Source organism: Dasypus novemcinctus, chromosome 9, assembly GCF_030445035.2.
Source record: "Dasypus novemcinctus isolate mDasNov1 chromosome 9, mDasNov1.1.hap2, whole genome shotgun sequence".
Taxonomy (NCBI): Eukaryota; Metazoa; Chordata; class Mammalia; order Cingulata; family Dasypodidae; genus Dasypus; species Dasypus novemcinctus.
The window spans coordinates 67,613,898-67,633,085 of NC_080681.1; the positions used below are offsets into that span (position 1 = coordinate 67,613,898).

General features: G+C 34.4%; 1 protein-coding gene across 4 annotated transcripts in view; it reads left to right on the forward strand.

Annotated features, from left to right (window-relative positions):
• The window catches only part of DOCK7 (dedicator of cytokinesis 7), a 319,752-nt gene that overhangs the window by 168,706 nt on the left and 131,858 nt on the right, over positions 1-19,188 (forward strand). For 2 of the 4 annotated variants that reach the window (XM_058303469.2, XM_058303470.2), the window contains exons 19-24: positions 1,969-2,055; positions 6,912-7,143; positions 10,163-10,327; positions 12,076-12,245; positions 17,090-17,182; positions 18,365-18,454. In XM_058303469.2, coding sequence (XP_058159452.1) covers positions 1,969-2,055; positions 6,912-7,143; positions 10,163-10,327; positions 12,076-12,245; positions 17,090-17,182; positions 18,365-18,454 — 837 coding nt within the window. The remainder of the gene's footprint in view (positions 1-1,968; positions 2,056-6,911; positions 7,144-10,162; positions 10,328-12,075; positions 12,246-17,089; positions 17,183-18,364; positions 18,455-19,188) is intronic. The other 2 variants (XM_058303471.2, XM_058303472.2) reach the window with 1 other exon arrangement.

Below are 19,188 nucleotides of genomic sequence, written 5' to 3' on the forward strand. Positions count from 1 at the left end.
TTCCTTCCTCTTTCTTTTCTTTCTTTCTTCATTCATTCCACCCTGCTGTTTTTACTGTCTGTATCCATTCGCTGTGTGATATTCTGTATCTGTTTCCCTTTTGGTCTTCTCTTCTTATTTTTTCTCCTCTAGGATTCACCAGAATTTGATCCTGGGGACCTCTGATGTGGAAGGAGTTTCCCTGTTAGCTGCACCACCTCAGTTCCTGGTTTCTGCTCTACTTCATCTTGACTCTCTCCTTCGTCTCTCTTTTGTTTTGTGATCACCTTGCCATGTGACTCACTTGCGCAGGCAGTGGCTTACTGCATGGGCAACTTGGCTTACCATGTGGGCACTGGCTTGTTGCACAAGTGCCCTTTCTCTTCTTCTTTTTCACCGAGAGGGCCCAGATATTGAACCTGGGTCCTCCCATGTGGTAGGCAGAAGCCCTATCACTTGAGCCACATCCACTTCCCTCAAGTAATTACTTGTTGAAGCAGTTTTTATGATGGCAGTCTTAAACTCCTTGTCAGATTTGTCCAACTTGTCTGTTATCTTAGTATTGGTGGTTGTTGATTGTCTTTTCTCACTAAAATTGAAATTTTCTTGTTACTTGTATGAGGTATGATTTTTTAATGTATAGTGTGCATTTTTAATATGTTCTGAGCCTTTCCAGATTTTCTACTCTGCTTTCTTTAACTCTGATTATTGGGTAGGTGTAGGATTTGAGGCTCCCTACTAGGCCTCTAGTGACAGTCCCTGCCTATAGTAGGTAAGAGCACTTTGTTACTGCTTCCCACCTGACCTCCACTGACTCTATTTTTAGGTGGGATCCTGGCTCCCCACTCTGTCTTCTCTGATACTACCCACCATGTGTGTCAAGGAGAGGAGTGGCTATATTGTTACATTTTAAAATTATGTGTGTGTGCGTATATATATATATATATATTATATAAGAATATAACCTTTTACAGCCTCGCAAGGGTAAAAGCCTAGCCTCCCCATTTAGCCTGTGGGGATAGAAGTGGGACTGTGGTTTGTTTTGTAGTGTTTGGCTAGAGTAGGACAATTATTATTGCCTAAAAGTTTTCTGTCTTGATAACTTGCCTCTTTCCTTGTCCTTTGGATAGAGAGAACAGGCATTTTGTGAGGCTTTTTTTTTGGTCTGCTCCCACTGGCATTTTTGGGTTATAACTTTTCTAGCATATGGTTCAGGATATATATAAGGCAAAAATAAAACCTAATGAATACTACCTTGTAGTTCTTGTTCTGAGGTCCCTAGCCTATCTGCATTTTTTTTCTCTACCTTTCAAATCTTTTATGTTTGTTTTTTAGATCATATTCAGGCTTTTTACCTGTACTTAGCAGTAGAAATAGGGAGAACTGATAATACCTTTTTTAAGAAAATATTTTTTTATGAAATAATTTTCATTAACATTCCTGGCAATTTACATCAGAAAAAAATGTATTCTAATCCTTAAGATAACAGGAACAGGCTTCATTTGTCTGTAAATATTGTAAAGTCCAATTAAAACAAAAGGGAATATTTAAAATGAAAAAAAAAAAACCAAACAACTGTAATATTATAAATCACTAAAATTACATAGATGTGTGTTTATTGAAATGAAAAGAGATTCATCATGTACTATGTGAAAAAAAGTTTTAAAAGTAATATATTCAGGATCATCTATGGAAGGGTATGCATCAAAATATGTGCATAGAGGAAACTTGGTATGATATAAATGGATATGTCTCTGGGAAGATAGAATTTTGGGTGTTTCTTTCCTGATTTTTGGTTTTTGAACCTTAAAATTCTTTTGTGGGGAACATATATTAATTTCGTATTTAAAAATGGTAAGTTTTTAATTCATTTTTAGTGAATAAAAATATATTTCCACTGTATTTCTTCTCAAGATCTTTTTATGTTTTTGTTTTCAGATTTTATAACTCTCTTAAATGTCTGTGATCATTATATTTAATACCTTACAGGTTCCTCTACCTGGCATGAAATGGGTAGATAATCACAAAGGTGTTTTTAATGTTGAAGTTGTTGCTGTTTCCTCCATCCATACACAAGTACGTGAGTTTTAATAATTTTAATGATCAAATTTCACTTGAATGAATTGAATGTATTATCTTGTACTTACATCAGTTTTGCTATCTGCTATTAGACTTAGAAATATATATCAGTTAAAAAGCATATTTAGAAGTTATTCTTAAAGGACTTAACAAAAGCTTTTTATCAAAATATCATTTACTGGGAAGTGGACTTGGCCAAATGGATAGGGCGTCTGCCTACCACATGGGAGTTCCACGATTCAAACCCCGGGCCTCCTTGACCCGTGTGGAGCTGCCCCATGCGCAGTGCTGATGCGCGCAAGGAGTGCCCTGCCATGCAGGGGTGTTCCCCGCGTAGGGGAGCCCCACGCGCAAAGAGTGCGCTCCATAAGGAGAGCCGCCCAGCGCAAAAGAAAGTGCAGTCTGCCCAAGAATGGCGCTGCACAGTTGGAGAGCTGATACAACAAGATGACGCAACAAAAAGAAACCAGATTCCTGGTGCCGCTGATAAGGATAGAAGCGGTCACAGAAGAACACACAGCAAATGGACACAGCAGACAACTGGGGGGGTGGGGGTGGAGGGAAGGGGAGAGAAATAAAAAATCATTTACTTCTTTTGAACAATTATGTCTTTTTTTTTTCTTGTGCGTGGCAGAATAGAGTTGAAAACAGCCATCCAATTCTTTTTATTTCTCATAAACTCAAGTATTTCAAATGGAAACCTCTCTTATTGATCATTTTCTCCAAATTCTTTACTCGTTAAGCCATCTTCAAAGCCTTCTTTACTTGCTACTTTTCTGGCTGGAATGATTTTTCTCCTGCTAGTCATTTGACTTCTCTTCATTAAGATTTCTCCTCACTTAGGAGAGGGCCTTCTCTGGTGACTCTTTTAAAAACATAGCAATCCCATTGCTCAATATCATCTTGCTAATCATTATTATTGCTTCTCTCTCTCTCGCACTTTTACTCTTTTTAACTCTATTTCTGTGTATGTATATACATATAATTTTTATTTATTTATTTTCCCTCCCTTCTTGGATTATAAGTTCTTGTGAGGTCAAGGATGTGTTTGTCAAGGAAAGAACCTTGGCTTCAATGACCTAACACAACAACCTTATGTTAGGGGAAAGTGTAAAAATAATTAGTACTATGTTAGAAAAATTAACTAAATGCTTTTAAGTACAGAGGAGAGAATTGTCCGTTTTTCTGGGGATTGAGAATGTTGCATTGATAAGTAGACATTTACCATATAGAGAAAGGGATGTTTGGTAAGTCAAATAGGAAGAGCAAACTGATAGTAGTCTTTATTTATGGAGAGTCATGAGATCTATTGTGAATACAATTTAAGATGCATGGGAGGGGAGCTGTTATAGCTCAGTGGTTGAGCTCCTGTTTTGCATGTATGAGATCTTGGGTTCAATCCCTGGTACCTCTTAAAGGAAAAACGAAAAGAGAAAAAAAAAAAGAACATGTAAAGTACATGGGAAATCAAGATCGATGAGGATAGTAACAGATTATGGAGTACTTTCAATGCTTTAGAGTCCTGGTATATGTTGATTTCACTAACCTGATAGGAAACATGAGAGAAGCGAATTTGAGGACATATTAAGTGAGAACTGTTACGGAACTAATGGGTTTATTTTGTAATATGTTGTCTTTGAAGTGCCTGTACACCTCAGACGGAGATGTCCAGTAGGCATTTGTAATTAATTTGCAGTTTGGATTGGAAGTAATAAAACAAATGTGATAGCTGAAACTATGCTGGTGAATGTGATTTTCCAGAGAGAAGACATAGAGAAGGAGAGTTTTAAATTTGGGATTCAGGAATTCACCAACATGAAAAGGAAAGGGTGGTGTGAGGTGTTCCCAGGAGCACCCCAGGTTTTATGATTCTCTAGGAGAACACAAAGGATTCAGCATATAGTTGTGATACACAGAACTCAGCATATAGTTGTACTCAAGGCCGTGATTTATTTTAGCAAAAGAATAAAGCAGCATCAGCTACAGGAAAAGGTATATAGGTTGAAATCAGAGGAAACAAGGTACAAGCATTTTATATTCCCAGAAGGAAAACAGGCAATTTCGCATAACCATATTCTACAAACAGTTTAGGCAAAGTGAGTGACTTTTATCAGTCAGGCTGTGGGAACCCTTCTGAAATCCAAGAAAAGGGCCAAACTTGTAAGTAGGCCTTTCAAGGATAGCAGCTTTAAGCCTGCTATGTTAACTCTTTTCTTCACAGGTGAAGCAGGGGAAAATAAAAAGATGCATAAGAAGCACCATTCTACTAGGTCTGAAAAAAACTTTTGTAGCATATAGGTTTTATTTAGCAGTATACATTCAGATCCTGGTGGAACAGTGATTCCAGTGGATTTTTTCCTTTTTCCATGTTGCTAGACATGTCTATGCCTCCTATATTCCTTGTTTCTCTGATAGTAAAGACTAACATTAATGTTTCCTGTCAAAACATATTCTTTCCCTTAAAGGAAGTATTATTGGTATCTCATTGTGTCTTCATAATATACAAATTATTTTTCATGCTTGTTTTTTTCCTTAGTGCTATAATCCTTGATAGTTTTCTTTTTTAGAGCTTTCAGTACATTTATCTTTTACTCTCAACTTTGTTTTTATGGACACAGATACATAATGTTATCTTTCTGTGACAAAGAAGGATTGTAGACAAAATTAGATGATTTTAGAACTATAAAATGTAGGGGAAAAAATAAAGCACAAGTCTCTACTATGTAGCACTTGGCATTCATAGTCCTGATGATTGATACTCAAAAATTTATAGTTTTTCACAGTTACATTAAAAAACTTGAACATGTATTACAAACTTTTTAAGAGGAGCAAATGAAAACAAATGCAGGAAGTGGACGTGGCTAAGCTGATAGAGCGTCTGCCTACCATATAAGAGGGTCCAGGGTTCAATATCCAGGGCCTCCTGACCTGTGTGGTGAGCTGGCCCACGTGCAGAGCTGCCGCATGCAAGGAGTGCCATGCCACGCAGGGGTGCCTGCAAGGAGAGCCGCCCAGCATCAAAAAGTGTGCCTGCTCAGGAGTGGCGCCACACACAACAGAGAACTGATGACGCAAGATGACATAACAAAAAAGATGCAGTTTCCCGGTGCCACTGAGGGTGCAAGTGGACACAGAAGAACACACAGCAGGAAATGGACTTTGGCCCAGTGGTTAGGGCGTCCGTCTACCACATGGGAGGTCCGCGGTTCAAGCCCCGGGCCTCCTTGACCCGTGTGGAGCTGGCCCATGCGCAGTGCTGATGCGCGCAAGGAGTGCCGTGCCACACAGGGGTGTCCCCCGCGTAGGGGAGCCCCACGCGCAAGGAGTGCACCCATAAGGAGAGCTGCCCAGCGCGAAGGAGGGAGCAGCCTGCCGAGGAATGGCGCCACCCACACTTCCTGTGCCGCTGACGACAACAAAAGCGGACAAAGAAACAAGACACAGCAAAAAGACACAGAAAAACAGACAACGAGGGGAGGGGAATTAAATAAATAAAAATCTTTAAAAAAAAAAAAAAAAAAGAAGAACACACAGCAAGTCGACACAGAGAGCGGACAATGTGGGGGAAGGGAAGGGGAGAGAAATAAATAAATCTTTAAAAAAACAAAACAAAAAAAGCTTCACAGTTTTATAGTTCTTTAAATATTCTAGGTATATAGTTAGAGCTCAGTAAAGCATTACCTTTTCATTGAAATACATACATTTCAAATTAGAACAATATTAGAATTATACATGTGAAGTTGTACAGTGTTACTAATTTTTTAAAAAATTACCTTAAGAGGTATTTCAAAGCTCTAACAGTTCTGACCACATCTTATTGGTCAGAACTGGAGCCCATGGCCATCTCTAGATATAAAAGTGCTAAGAGAGCAAGCATCTACTCTCGTAACAGACACGTTACTGCTTCAAGTATGACTGTGGTTCTAGTTGCAGTAAAGGAGTGTTAATGACAGCAGTTCAGGATTTAGTTAGGAGACAGAAACTTCTAGTAACTTGAGTGGAGAACATTTAATATAAGAAATTGTTAACTAGGTAAAAGGTGATTAGCTACTGAATGGGATAAAAGAGAGTGCTATGATTTTAACAGGTAGCAAAAGTGGACAGTGGCAAGGGATGTACATTGATACCTAAAGGAAGACCCTGAAGGCTGAAAATAGATCTCTGAAGAGAGATTGTGGCTGCTACAGGAACATGTTGCCTGCCACGTTGTGGTGTTAAAGAAACTTTATGGAGGACATCTGCTGCTGAACTATGAAAATTATTAACCACTACTGTTGTGGTTAATGCTGGGGCTCACCACTGCTGTCACCTTCCAGCCACTCAATTCATATCTGTTTGCTACCATTAGGAAACTGAAAAACAAGAAGAAAGTCCTTTTTAATTTTTAAAGCTTGGCAGAGTCCTTTCCACAGACTCCATTGGCAGAGCCTAACCTCAAGTCAGCTGATAAAGGAGAAATATAGTTTGAAGAATCTAGTTCCAGTTATCAAAAATATGGCAAAGATGGTGGGTTTGGAACTGAGAGGCACTGAATTAATAATGGGCACGGGTAGGTTACAAATGTGTTTGCCACAATAATTGGGCTCCAAAGTAATGCTGAAAACCTTTGCTGAGAAAAGTCCTCAATCAATGTTCAGTAGATCTCCTGAGTAATCAGTAGTATTTGAAATGGTTGTTTTCCAGCAATAAGTGAAAACAGATATAATGTTTAATTGAAAGTAATGTTCATACTTAATGTACTTTTTAATATTATCTATTTAATGAGATTATAATATTTGTGGTTTACAGTCTTTCAGAATTAGGAAATTTAAAGCATTATAATTGTTTGGTGCTTCTTTCATTCTTTGTTTTAGGATCCTTATCTTGACAAGTTTTTTGCTCTGGTTAATGCTCTGGATGAACACATGTTCCCAGTACGAATAGGGGACATTCGAATCATGGAAAATAACTTAGAAAATGAATTGAAGAGCAGTATTTCAGCACTGAATTCATCTCAGTTGGAACCAGTGGTCCGATTTCTTCATCTTCTGCTTGATAAACTGATTCTTTTAGTTGTTAGACCTCCAGTCATTGCTGGCCAAATAGGTAATTTACTTATGTTTGGAGAAACTTGAAGTTTATAGTTTGACATTTCTAACTTTTATAGGAATAGAGTCATGATTCCTATTTGCTATCTACAAGGACTGTGTTTCTTTTTTCAATTGTTATTAACTTGTTTCTAATGCCTGATAATGGGTAACTTCCTTTTGTTTATTTTTATAAAATGTATCATATAGATTTCTCTTCAAATTATAGAAACAAATTAATGTAGTCACTCACTATATCTTTATTAAGCAGTTACTATATACCAGGCACTTATGGCACCTGCTAAAGCCTTATTCTTGACTTTAAGGATTCTCATGGACTAGTTAGGGAAATAGCAAACAGACAAATCTTGTTATATTCCACAGGACATGTAATTTACCTAGTCTGAATTTTCATTCATCAGCTATTCTCTATTTAATTTAGCTTTCTTCCCTCCACTTAAAGTGTCTATATTGTTTTTCTTTTGTTTTGTTCTGGAAGAAGAGGTCTTCCTCATACCCTTTTTCCAAGGTTTACTCCTCTACTTTTGCTCACAGCTTTCTCTCAATGGCTGCAAATAAGTTGAGCTGAAAGACATTTCAGCTAATCTGTTATAGAAATTTTGTGTTGAGTGGTGGCACAAAGGAGAGGAATATTCAATTCCTTGGATTTTTTTTAGGGGAGACTTGTAAGAAGAGTAATTCTTGGGTCAGGCATTTAAAGATGAGTAGGAATTTGACAGATAAAGATGATTCCAGGGAGATGAAAAAGCATGTGCATAGTATACAAAAAGAGAAATGAATCTGGATATAGTGGGGGCAGAAGTTATAAATAATTAGATGTAGGTTGGCGAGTGATGATATTGGGGAAGATGAAGTAGGGTCTTCCGTAACACTTCAGGGAATTCACACTATTATTCTGTAGAGAATCAATAGCATTTGAAGGTCCTGGTCTTAATTAGGAAAGTAATATGACCCAGTTTGCATTTTTAAAAGATGTCTATGCTTTATGGAGGTAGGTTGAAAATGGGAAGATCTGGAGGGAGATAGAGAGACAAATTAGAAGACTTGTAGAATTTCATATGAAGAGGATGAGGTACTGGTAAAAAGCGGGTGACAGCAGGATGGAAAAGAGAGGTGAATTAAGAAATATTATCGAGAAAAAAGAGTACTGTTAAAGAAGTTACAGGAGAAGAAGGTTTTAAGAAAAAATTGTTAACATTGTCAAAGAATGTATAAGTAAAATAATAATAAGAACAACAATAGCAAACACATTCCTAGCACCTACTATGTACCAGGCATCATTCAATGTGCTTTATTTATATTAATGTAAAAAATTCTCATAACAGCCCTATGTGGTAGATATTATTATTACCACCATTTCACAAATGACTGAAGTGATAAAATACAAAAATTTTGCTAAAGGTCACTCAGTGTGGCAGAGCCAAGATTTGAACCTGCTTTGAACTGGCTCCAGAATCCTGCTCTGTCTACTTTATTTGAGACGTGTCCCCTAATGAAATGAACAAGAATGCTTGTTTTAGTCAAGTAATGGTGAAGGTAGAAATCAGATAACAGGGAATTAATGAGTAAATGGTAGGTGTCAAAGCAATACAAAAAAACATAGTACTTTTTTTAGGAAATTTGGTTAGAAGATGAAGCAGGGTCAGGTAGGGAATAAGAATGGAAAGATTTGAGCTTGCTTATTGCTGTGGGTGAACTAGTCGGGCAAGGGTTGAAAAATATAAGATATAACGTTTATTTAATGAAAGGGTTTATTTAATGAAGCTGGTCTATAAGAGGAGGGAAAGTTGATCATTCTTACAGGTGAGGGATACTGCTTCCTTTTGGAAAGGAGTTAAAAATGGTTTTAGATTCTGATAAATTTGTAAGAGAAAATTGAAGTCATCGTGCTTTATGCATTTCTTCTTTTAGAGAAAATGAAAGATTTGATAATAAAATAGGGTAGACTTGAATTTTGAGAAGGATTTTATTGATTTGGAATAGCTATTATGAGGAAAGAGGTAAAGAATTGATCAGAATTGCAGTTGGATTGTTAAATTTCACTCAGGTTTCTCTGTCTCTAGTCTCTTTTCCCTCTAGTTCAGAATATATAAATTAATTTTCCTAAATGACCACTTCTAGAAATTTTAATTGGTCTTGTTATCTGTTTATAACTCCTTGTCTTTATGAAATAAATCATAGAATCTGAGACTTTATTGCTCAGTACATAGTGGCCATTCAGTTCACTCATTTATTTGGTGTGCTACCAGAATTTCACAGTTTTTGCAAAATTCTTGTTACATACTGACTCAGGAAGATATAGTTTAGCCTGGATTTAAGGACCTATACATTCTTTTCTCAGCTTTTTATTCTACCTCCTTGCCCTCCCCATCTAACTCTTAAAATTCACTCATTTCAATCAAATTGCTTATCCACTCTTCCCTTTACTTATTATCTTTAAATTACTATTGTTAATAATCCCATTTTAATTATTGATATTTTTAACTTTTTAAAACAAAAACATGCATTTATTATATGTTATTTAGGTTTTCAGTATTATCTTAAATGAGGTGCTGCTTTTCAAAGGTGATATACAACATAGATTTCTTTTTTTTAATTATATACTTTGTATTGCTTTACAAAATGCTGGGTATCTGTAGAGCAATGTTCTTTGACTAATGAAACCCAAGTGATTTTTGTTTTGTTTTGTTTTGTTTTGTTTTGTTTGGAGGTACTGGGAACCAAACCCATACCTTCCCAAGTGGAAAGCAGGCATTCAACAGCTTGAGCCACATCTGTTCCCCAAAACCCAAGCAATTTTAATGTTTGATTGGTTAAATGAGATTTTTCTCTTCATTTTGTTTAGAAAATATTTTTACTTCAGTTAATAAAAGATGTCTTTAAAATCAATATCGGATATAATCTTTATATACTTACTGTGCATAATCACTAAAAGCATATAAAGATAACAAAACCTTGATCTGCTTAGAACTTAGAGTCTAAAAAAGTTAAAACAAAAATATTTTCCTCCTTAAAAGTTAATCTAGGTCAAGCATCTTTTGAAGCCATGGCATCAATTATAAATCGACTTCACAAAAACTTGGAAGGAAATCACGACCAGCATGGTAGAAACAGCCTTCTTGCATCCTATATCTATTATGTTTTTCGCCTACCAAATACTTACCCTAATTCACCGTCACCAGGTATTTTTATTCTTTTACTCTGAAACTATATTGCATAGATTATGTGTTCATGGCAGAAATGAGATAGTCTTTTAGTTTCTAGTGTTACCCATTCAATCAATAGCAAGCATTGAATGCCTGCTAAGTGCCAGGTACTGTGCTAGGTGCTGGAGTTAAAAGGATAAATAACTTACATTTCTAGGCTTTATTATTTATACAGCTTCCTTTAATTCAATTTTGAGATTTTGGTTGAATTAGTTCTTGGAAATGAACCTCAGAAACATTGTGCTATGTTTATGGAGGCATTTTACCATTCCTTGTTAAGCTAAGATAATTGGGATTTTAAATTTGTTTGTCATTCAAAATGCTATTGGGTATTAAGAAATGTGGAGGCTCAGTAATTCTCTGATAACCCTGTGAAACCTACAGCAACATAAGGGATTGTTTCTAGAAAAGTTCTGATCTCTTCATGGTCAATAAAACATGGCTTTTTGAGTAAGAGCCCCAAGAAGTCACTTGCCTTTTTATATATAAGACATTGGCAGTAGTGTAAGTGGTTGCAGTGGGGATGTCTAAGTTTTGAATGCTTTTTAGTTGTTCATTCAGTTAGCTAATCATTATATTGTGCATACCTTTCAACCTATTCACATATTTGTCACTAAATAATTACGGTAAGTGCCTTTTTCCAGCTGTTGGCCTTGTTCATATTAATTATGGTGACAAATAATTATGATATTCATTAAGTAAATTTAAATATAATAGTAATCTAATTCTTTATTTTAGCCTACTTTGCTTTACTTAATTTCCAAAAGAGAAACAATTGACTCTGATATTCTGGTTCATCATTTCCTATCCTGATTTTTCAAAGTTTGGTATTTGAGGCTTTGAGTGTGTAAGTGATTGTAGAGTGTATGTAATGGCTCCTCCATTTACTCTTTCATTCAGTACACTATTAGAATTCCATTGATTTTGCAAAACAATTTTTTACATGCCAACATGAAAAACTATATAAATTAATTAGTTGGCAGTTATATCATTTATAAATATGATGTTCAGGAAGAGTTGTACAAATTAAAATGGGAAAGATTATGGTTATAATTGCTGGGCATTTTTATGTTCATTTAACATGGTTTAATGATGTTGTCAGGCCTGATTTTAATCAGGCAAAAAGTGATTCATTGATTTTTCTGTAACCTGGGCTCTTAGAATTATCTTTAGCTTTTTGTATGTCTTATCATAAAGATGCCATTTTGTTATTATTCAGATTTTCACTGATAAAGAGAAATAAAGCATTGTCTCATTTAAGAGATATGGACAGAAGTTGGCTGGTGTAGACGGTAAATTGGTTCTCCTTCTAGTGACTAGGTATCAAGGGGCAGAGCAGGAGAGGTACAGGAAAAGGAAAAGCTAGAGCATTTTAGGTCCTGGATACCGCTAATCTAGGTAAAGGTAATGTGTGTATCCTATGTGTGTTTCGTATTAATTTTGTTTTTTATTGTACATGTAATATATAATCTAGAAAAATGGAGGATAGAATGATTTTATTTATAACTCATATGGGTTTATTAACTGCTGTAGGATTATCTTTGCTACCATTAGGTCTTGAATATTTTTATTTTTCTTATAGTATTTTTCATTTAGAAACATAGGTAATTCATCATCTTTATGGAATTTTATGAAGTGGAAGAGATTATTTTTCCAGGTCTATTACTGATTAATTTTCTTTGTTTAATTATGTGCTATTGTTTTGTTTTTTTTTTCAATTCTAGGTCCTGGAGGTTTGGGAGGATCAGTGCATTATGCTACGATGGCTAGATCTGCTGTGAGACCTGCAAGCCTTAACTTAAATCGCTCCCGGAGCCTTAGTAATAGTAATCCAGATATATCTGGGACTCCAACATCACCAGATGATGAAGTACGATCAATCATTGGCAGTAAGGTAAACTGAAATGTGTGTCTGTTAATTTGGTTTTCAGTTTATGAACAAATGAAAAATGTCCAATGTTCTAATTTATTCTTTATTTTGAAATGTATTTGAGTTAGAATAAACAAGAAAATATACATTCATATTCTATTAGTAAATACTAAGTATTTTGTATTTCTATTGGGTGAGCTTTCTATTAAATGAGTTTGTGCAGTCTGCTAAAAAAATGTCTGCCAAATTTTAAAATTTGTTCAGAATCACTTTTGATCCTTACTAACTTGCTTTTGTCTGATACTCCATTGTGTGAAAAAGAGCTAGATGGATTTTCTGTAGAATTAAAAAGAAACTTACATGATAGATGTTTATGAGAAACATGTCATTGTTTATTTAAATTATGAGCCTCTATTTCTCCAAAAAATATCAAGAACAGTGATTAGCCTTAATTGGTAATGGAACTACATTTCACATGGAACATTCTACATAAGTTGCACTAGGGTAGAAAAGTATAGTATGATTTATTTAATGATGATTAATGATTATCCCATACAATAGGGAGACGCCAGTTAGTATAACATCCATTTTATTTGAAGCATCTGTCTTTATTACCGAAGAATATATATTTAAGAATATTTATATATTTTTAAATATATTTATAAATAGATATAGATTTTTATATATAACCATATTATAGTTAAAGAATCATAGCCAATTTTTCTTTGGCATTTTAGACTGTCAATTTGGATATGAGGAAGATTTAATAAATATTCCAGGGTCTGTGTTTAACACTTAGCCTGAGCTGTAATCAAACTTTTAAAGATCTGGGTTTGTTTATTTGTTTGTTTGTTTGGTGGAATACTTGAACATTGATCAAAAACATAAGAACTACACATACCTGTTCATATAGTTATAGAAGTTTTATATTTAGAAGCTTCTAATTAACCTTAAGCATTGCTTGTTTATTAGTAACTTATAATTTCTTGCAGATCAAAAATGTATTTTTGCAGTCTTATAATTTAAGTAGTTTCAATAATTTGAAGATCCATATGGGTGTTTCTCTAATTAAACTATTCTCATGTTTTACGAACTCCCTGAAAGAGTGATATACAGATGTATTATACTGCAAAGTAACCTGAGTAGTATGGCAGTTACAAAAGAGAATGCATGTTTCTGCACATACATTTCCATGTATGTCAGCTGGCTAGAAGGGGTTTCAGAAAAGAACTCAGGTTTTTTAAATTCTTGTTTTCATTCTTGATCATATCTCATTGTAATTAACGTAGAACTTATCACTATTTATATACTGTAAAATATAACTCTTCAATAGAATAAAATTTGTGAGTTAAAGGAATTTTCCTATCAAAGTTACAGATAGAATTTTCTTCAATGCTCTATTTAAAAAATATCTCTTAATTTCTGTATGATTTACATTATGCCCCATTTAGCAAGATTCTAGAGCTATTCTTTATATGAGGTTGTTTCATAGATTGTAACATCAAGTTTTAGAAAAATTATGTCTACATATGTTGGAATGATATTTTTTTTTGCCTTTTTCAAGAAGCTCACAAAGTGGGACAGTATATGTATGTATATGTTCTTGCACTTATGAGAAAGTTATCACAAGATCAGAATAGCCTTGACTGAATCATGTTTTATTTAAATGGTTTTTATGTTGTTTTCTCTTTTTTGTTACAGAAGTTTTGATATCCTAGCTTTAATTTTGGACTATTGTTTAGTCATAATGATGGTATATTATTCAGGGTTCTCCAGGGAAACAAAATCAAGCTGTGAATTCTGATGATGTTTTCATTGAATTTCCCAGAAGTAGTTGGTTGACTGAAATAGAGATAGAAATCCTTCCTTCTGTGTACTGATATCATCATTTCTCCCTTTAAGGCCTTCATCTGATTGTGTGAGACTTCCTTTATTGCTGAAGGCAGTCTCCTTTGTTGATTGTAGATATAATCAGCCATAGATGCAATTAAGTTATTGATGATTTAAATTCATGAAATAACCTCACAGGAACATCAGGTCAGTGCTTGCTTGACCAAACAAGTGGACACCATAATCTAGCCAAGTTGACACATATACTTAACCATCAGAGATAACTTTATCTCATTGTACACGTGGAAGAGATCAGAAGTTTAGTTATAGCTACTCTTTATTCATTCTGTTTATTGGCCTGGTAATTCAAGAAACTTTTTTCTAATGATCTTATCTTCCATCCTGCCTTTTTTCTGTGGTCATACCCTAGATCTTATCATTTCTAATAACTTTAATCCTCATACTCTAAAATTCATGCATCTTGTTCAATGACCACGATATCCTGTCTTTCTCTTTAATACCCCAAATCCAACAATTCTTGTACTCCCCTGCAACTTATAGTCTCTTGATCCTCTGACCTTTTTGATATCCATCACCCCATTAATGTTCTCTGTTCCTCCTTAAATAGCATAAATTCCTTGATCAGTCATTATGGTTTCTCATTATAACCAAATCTCAGTTCTCTTATCCTTCTCTCACTTCATTTTACTTAATTAGCCAAACTTCAAACCATAGTTAAACCCAATTGATTGTACCATGTTGGCACCTGTGTAGCTGAAAATGACTTAGGTAAAATCATGATAAGTGGTCTCATTTGAAATTCAAGGCCATAAACCTCAAGAGAGCCCTTAATGCTGTCAGGCAGTAATATTATCTTTCTGTATTCTGTTCACTTTACCACTCTCCTAGATAATTGATCTATGCCTTTTGTTCTTACCTCAAACATTGTAATACTTCCTTCCCTCTCTTTCATCTCACATTATCTCCTACTTCATCGAGAAAATCAAAGCCATCAGAAGAAACTTTACCACCAGACTTTTACCACCATATCCACTTACCAACTTTTGTCTATTGTCTAAAACATAATACTTTGCCTTTTTGTCTATTGTTATAGATTAACTGTTCATTCTTCTAAATCCTTTCCTTCTGCATGCACACAGGCTCTCACCCTCTCTAATCTACTTACCTTCCCTCCAGCAGTTCTTCCGTTTAAATACTCATCATCAGTTCCTCTCTATTTACTGGATCATTCCCATCTACATACAGATATGCTATTACTTCTCCATTTAAAAAAAAAAAATCCTCTCTAATATTTTTGCTGATAACTTCTCCACTAAAAAAAAAATCCTCTCTAATATTTCTGCTGATAGCTTCTTCGCCATTTCTCTGCTACCTTTTGTGTAAAAGAGATCTGTACTTGATATTGCTAATTCTTTCCCTTCCATTCTCTTAACCAAACTTAAATCAGATATTCCTCTCATCTTCTACCAAAACTGCCATCTAGGTTGCTAAATCCAATGATTAATCCTCAGAACTTGCCTTACTTTATGTAATAGCAGCTTCGACACTGTTGAATTCTTTCTCCTTGGCTTATTCTTTTTACTTGGATTCTTGGTCAGTACATTTCTTGGTTTTCTTCTTGCTTAAATAGATACTCTTTTCAGTCTCCTAAGTAGATGCTTCCTTTCAGAAAAGAACTTTTAATCTGGAAGTGCTGCGGACCGCTGTCTTATTTCTCTTTCTTCACTGACTTCTCTTCACTTTTCTTCTCTTTTTAACACTCATTCACTTGGTAATCTTAGCAAGTCCCATGGCTTTGTGTCTATGTTGATGACTCCCAAAATTGTGATTCCAGTGTGAATTTTCCTTCCTTTTCTAAGTACTTTTGTATAGAGTTGGATATACTTTAAAGGAAGAGCCTCTTCTCATTACCTCTCTAACACAGTGTTGGCCTATGCTGCCATTTCCTCTTCTTGAATGATTGTGATAGCCTTACAAATGGTCATCCAGTTTCTACCCTTACCCTCCTATAGTCTGTTCACAAAATAGAAGCCAGAATGTTGCATTAAAAACCTAAGTCAGATTATGTCATTCCTCTAAACAAGATATGCCCATGTCTAACTCCCTTACCTACTTTAAGTCTTTGCTCGAGGGCTCTCTTTGCTATGAGGACTACTTTGAGCATCTTATTTAAATGTATAACCAGTGCATCCTCCTTACACCCAGCGCTGGGACTTGCAATCCCCTTATTCTGTTTTCTTTCCTCTTAACACTTACTACCTTTTAATGTAGCATATAAATCATTTATTTATTATGTTTTATTTTTTAGTATTTGTCTTCTTTTACCAGACTGTAAACTCCATGAGGGCAGGGTATTTGTTCACTAATGCAAGCATAGCACCTACAATAATGCTGAACATATTAAAGTTTCTCAATAAATTTTTGTCCAATGAATGAACGTTAGAAAGCGTTGAGTATCCAAAGCAAGGATAAACTGCTTTTTAAAAATTGTATTATGCTTTTGATTGCCCTCCTAGTATATTCAGGGTATGTTTTATTTTTTGTTTATCTAAAATTAAAAAAAATTTTTTTAGAGAAGTTATGGGTTTACAGAGCAATCATGCATAAAATGTGGGATTCCCGTATACTCTACCGTTAACTAATATTGCATTGGTGTAGTACATTTGTTTCAACTGATGAAAGCACATTTTTATAATTGTAGTATTAGCTATAGTCCATGGTTTAACTTAAGGTTTACTGTTTGTGTTGTGTAATTCCATAGGTTGTTTTTTGTTTTTTTTTTAGTTTATCCCAGTACCTTTAAACAAATTTATATATTTTAAAGATAATGTTATAGAATAATAAGATAATTTGGGTGAACTAATACTCTATAGGTATCTACAGATTTTGGTTGCTTTAACAATACTAATTAAAAACATGTTTGCATTGGAAAAACCTGGATTTCTTTAAGAATTAATTTATGGCATGCAACATGTAATATTTCTTACCTTTCCAACTGCTTTCTATTGTATGCTTAGGGTTTAGATCGCTCCAATTCCTGGGTTAACACTGGTGGTCCAAAAGCTGCCCCATGGGGATCCAACCCCAGTCCAAGTGCAGAATCAACACAGGTGGTGTCTACATTAGAGGTTTCTTTATTGGCTGCTGATTTTTTCCCTTTAGAACATTGCTTTTTAGTATATACTATGATTTCAGTGGCTTGCTTTTCTAATCACTAAACAGTCTTTATTTTTGTTTACTTAGCACATTTTCAAACTACTATGCATGAATACCACCAGTTGCACCAGAAATGCTCTCTCTTCTTCTTTCCTGTCTCCTTCTCCTTGTCTCATTATATGCCCCTAACAATATTTAAGTGCCTGCTACTTATTCTATTGATGGCTTCTGTAAAAGTTCTACTTTAGGGGCAGTACATATTTAGTAGGATTTTTTTGAATTTTTTATGGGAAATAATCTCACAGTTTTTTGTTTGCTTTGGTTTAACGTATAGCTATTGTATCATTTGCATTTAGCATTTACTATCTTGTCTCTTTTTTCATATTCACTGAACAGAAAGACTTATAAGTGGAAATTAAATATGAATCATATATGAAAATTGAGCCCCATGATTTAAGATTAAATGTCAGAAGTAAAAAGCCATTTTAATTTGTACTGTGTTGCAAAGTATGAAATTTGTTATAACTTTGTTGAGTTAGGCTTTTCTTAGTTAAGTCTAGTTGCTTGGTATCTAATACTGCCTGATGCCTTAAAATATACTTCTCATCTGTGCATTGACTATGAAAGTAAATTCTCTTGTTGGCTATGAAAATTTTAACTGCATGTTAATATTATAAATGATTTGTATTAATGGCAAACCTGCATAGTAGTTTTTGAGAATAGTGAAAAATTGGAAGAATCATACCAAACTTTTTACTTTTTTAGTAAATATAAGTCTTGATTTCATATTTGGTCTAAGGCAACTTGAGAAGTATGTTTTCACTTCGTTCATTTTCTTACTAGATATGTGCATGTTACAGATAAAGGTTTCATTCTTTGCAGCACTCTGAATATTATATTGTTATTAAAATACTCATCTTTTTAAAAACTGAAAATATATAGAAGCCATTTTGATCCTTCTAATGTATTGTCATTAATGCAACCTAAAATGGGGAAATGAGATGAGCAATAAAATTGATGGCTGTTGAAACCACAATAAAACTCTGTTTTTAAAATTGTACATAATTCTTGAACTACCTAATCATCCTTAGCAAACTTTAATATTATCTTGGCATTCACTCATCTTCACTCCATAGGCTGTGGATCGAAGTTGTAATCGTATGTCTTCGCACACAGAGACGTCAAGTTTCTTACAAACGTTAACAGGACGCTTACCAACAAAAAAGGTAGATTCATATGAAGACAGTTCATATAGGGGGGAAATAATTCCAACAGATAAATAGATATAAGATTTATTTATGTAACCAGCATGAGAATTATACAATAATTGCCTTGTGTTTAAAAGTATATGTGAGCAAGCACTATTTGCCTGATGCTTTTTGGGGAATACCTCTCTAGTGTAGGTTCTTTTATATTATAATATTTATATCTTTTAAGATTTGCTGTTTTCACTGTTTAGTGAATTCAAATTTGATCATTAGATTTTAGTACCAAAAAAATGTATCAAGTCTCAGTTCTGTTTCTGTAACTGCTTCTGTTTTGTGTTTTAAATCTCCAGGGAAAGGAAGATGAGTTAGAAAAATTATCACTCTTAGTAAGATATGTTGATTTGCTTCCCTTATACACAGTTTTGTTAGTCCTTTCTCATATTAATACACACTAATTTGCAAATGCTTTGTATGCATATCCATTATAAGGCAGGAATTTTTTTCTTTTTTGAAAACAGATTTCAAATACCTGACAACTTGAAAATTAATGGCTTTTATCAAAGTTCAAATTTTTAAAGTAATATCCTAAATTGTACCAGCAAGTTTCATGAATGTATTTGTATATGTTAAAATAGGTATTTAAGATGCAAACAAGATCTTATTTGTAACTGTGAGTTTTCTGTTTCATTTCTGTTTGCAAGTACAATTTAGGATGCTATTTCTCATCTGTCTTTTAAAAATTATTTTACTCC